A 2,500-nucleotide genomic window follows, 5' to 3' on the forward strand; every position below is an offset into this window, starting at 1 on the left:
ACACACACACACACACACACACACACACACACACACACACTTACACACGCACACACAAACACACACAAATCACGTACTGTTCAGTGTTTGTACTTATTATTGGCGTCCACATGGCCACAGGGTGCTTTATCCATTTTTAAAACTTAATCAACATTGACTCTGTGTATCTTAAACTCATGCACCGTTCTTTTTTAAAAAACCAATTTCCCGTCCATATTCGTTGCCTAGCCCTAAGATAAAGAAGGCAACTAAAGCAGGTGAGTTGTTTACCAGGAAAGCCTACAGTTCTCAAGAGGGTAAGATTATGAATCAATATTTTCCCAATATTAATTTTTGGTCATGACGCCGCCTGGCACGCCGCACTTCACCAACTAATTTTTCAACTAGGATAGCCTAGACATCGGTTGGTGGAACATTGTCGTTGCCGTATTTGTTTAACTTCGCATGTTGACATAATTTAGACTGCTATGACACTGCCTGTCAGGCCAACTCGGGCTGCGCGGAATAAATTCCTGCACTGAGAGAGACATACAGATAGAATATCTTCCCTTCTTGCACTCTCACACAGGATGCCAAACATGCTTCTGTCGTTATCAACAGCTTTCAATGAACGCTGTACCAACTTCTGGAGATTGAATTCTCGTCCTTACGAAATGAAAATTCGATTTCGCTAGAAGTGTTTTTACCTACAAAAGCTGTTCCTTTACTAAGTGTCCTCTCAGGGAATATTATTCATCAGAACGATGTGTTACTGGATTACATGTATGGCGTCAGGATGGGGAAAAGGACAGACAAATATTTATGACTGCACTATTGAGAAATCAACAGATTAAGCTGAGAATGATGGTGATGGTGAAGTATGTAGCCAACTGCTCCACAACCTCTGACTTAGGGAGCGAGACAGTGTTTAGTTTTAGTAAGAGTTTTACGGCACTTGCAACACAATAAGGCAATATAAGCGCCGATGAGACAGTTTAAAAGCTGGATAAGATTTTCCCAAGTTGCAGCAGTCTTACCTGAAAGATGACGACAAAGACGATGCTGAAGCCAAGCCGTACGGTCGCCATCTGTCTTTTATATTTTTCTAGATGTGTTGCCTTTTGCTAGGGAACGCAATCTGTAGAAGAGAATATAAATTTGAAATAATATTATTATGAATTAAACAGAAGTAAGGAAGTAAAGAAGAACATAAACTATTTTTGCATTCTGCCCAATACAAAGGAATGGGTCGGAAGTGGGCGAGGGTCTTTGGAGCGAAAGGGAAAAGGAAGGTAGGGGAGAGGGGTTGGGATGTCGTCAATGGCGATGACAATGTTACAATTGTACGTACGCCCTTGATTAAACTACAGCACCAAGAATAATGCCAAAATCAGAAACCCATTTTCTGGTCACTGCCGCGAACCTCACTTAGGAGTCAATGTTACAAGTCTTGTTCATAGACACGTCGAAGATGCTCCTGTCTGGAAAAAAAAGCTCTTGTCACCGAAATTATTTTGGGTGAACGTATGTTGTTTCACCTCTACTTGACTAAACCCTTCAAGATTGTATATAAATCTTTAAAGGATGTCCGAGTTTCTCAGAACTCCATTGCCTGGATTTGCCTCCTCAATGAGTGGAAACTTTACGTTTTGATGTTCTATATAATTGGCCACGTAACGTGACGCTGCAAAAATACAGTTTTTTGACAGTTGTTCCCTCAGTGTGACATTCCTTCCCTGTGCATTTAAGAGAGGCGTCGAGGTTGAACGATCTTAAAACATGTCAACAGACATGATTACTGAAATGTCATTTTACCAGCTAGTTTTATTCTTCTTTCAACAAACTGTGATCAGCAGCCACATAGATTGTCTTTCAGTGTATATGTCAGACTGCGAGTGGCTATATATTTGAAAGGATTGTTGAACATTGAAAGGGCCATGTACATGAAACATGACCACGTGTAAGCAGGCAATTTAAAAATGAATATTTTATTATGAGGCTTCTAGAGCCGCCAAGGAGTGGGGTCTGTAAAACACCTTTCTTCATCTTCTTCTTCCTCTCCTTCTTCTTCTTCTTCCTCTCCTTCTTCTCCTTCTTCTTCTTCTTCTTCTTCTTCTTCTTCTTCTTCTTCTTCTTCTTCTTCTTTTTCTTGTGTGAAACATGACTTAAAATTCAACTAATACCATCACTTTATCTAAGAAAAAAGATCAACTTCAATACCTAGTAGCTTCAGATCTACGCGCTGGATGTAGGAGGTTTCTTGACAAGTTTTACAGGAAGTAATGTTGCATTGCCTCTGTGCTAACGTGTTATTATGTGACATTAACACATTCGCACCCACTTAAATAGCCAGTATCATGAAGTCCCCTTTATTGAAGAATAGAACGTACAGAGGAAAATAATATTATTCTATTTGTTGCTGTGATCTCTTGAGGCATTTCATAATAAAAGCTATACTGTTTGAGGGTGATTGTAGGCCTATACTGGCAGGTCTTACGTCTTTATTTTCCTCCTGTTGCTT

At 39.9% G+C, this 2,500-nt stretch overlaps 1 protein-coding gene across 1 annotated transcript in view; it reads right to left on the reverse strand.

Moving 5' to 3' along the window:
* LOC101848792 (calcitonin gene-related peptide type 1 receptor) overlaps positions 1-2,500 on the reverse strand; it is a gene marked incomplete in the record, with an annotated part of 142,574 nt that overhangs the window by 89,003 nt on the left and 51,071 nt on the right. The window contains 1 exon segment of the mRNA XM_005089782.3: positions 1,017-1,117. Coding sequence (XP_005089839.2) covers positions 1,017-1,067 — 51 coding nt within the window.

Source organism: Aplysia californica, unplaced genomic scaffold, assembly GCF_000002075.1.
Source record: "Aplysia californica isolate F4 #8 unplaced genomic scaffold, AplCal3.0 scaffold00009, whole genome shotgun sequence".
NCBI classification, from domain to species: Eukaryota; Metazoa; Mollusca; class Gastropoda; order Aplysiida; family Aplysiidae; genus Aplysia; species Aplysia californica.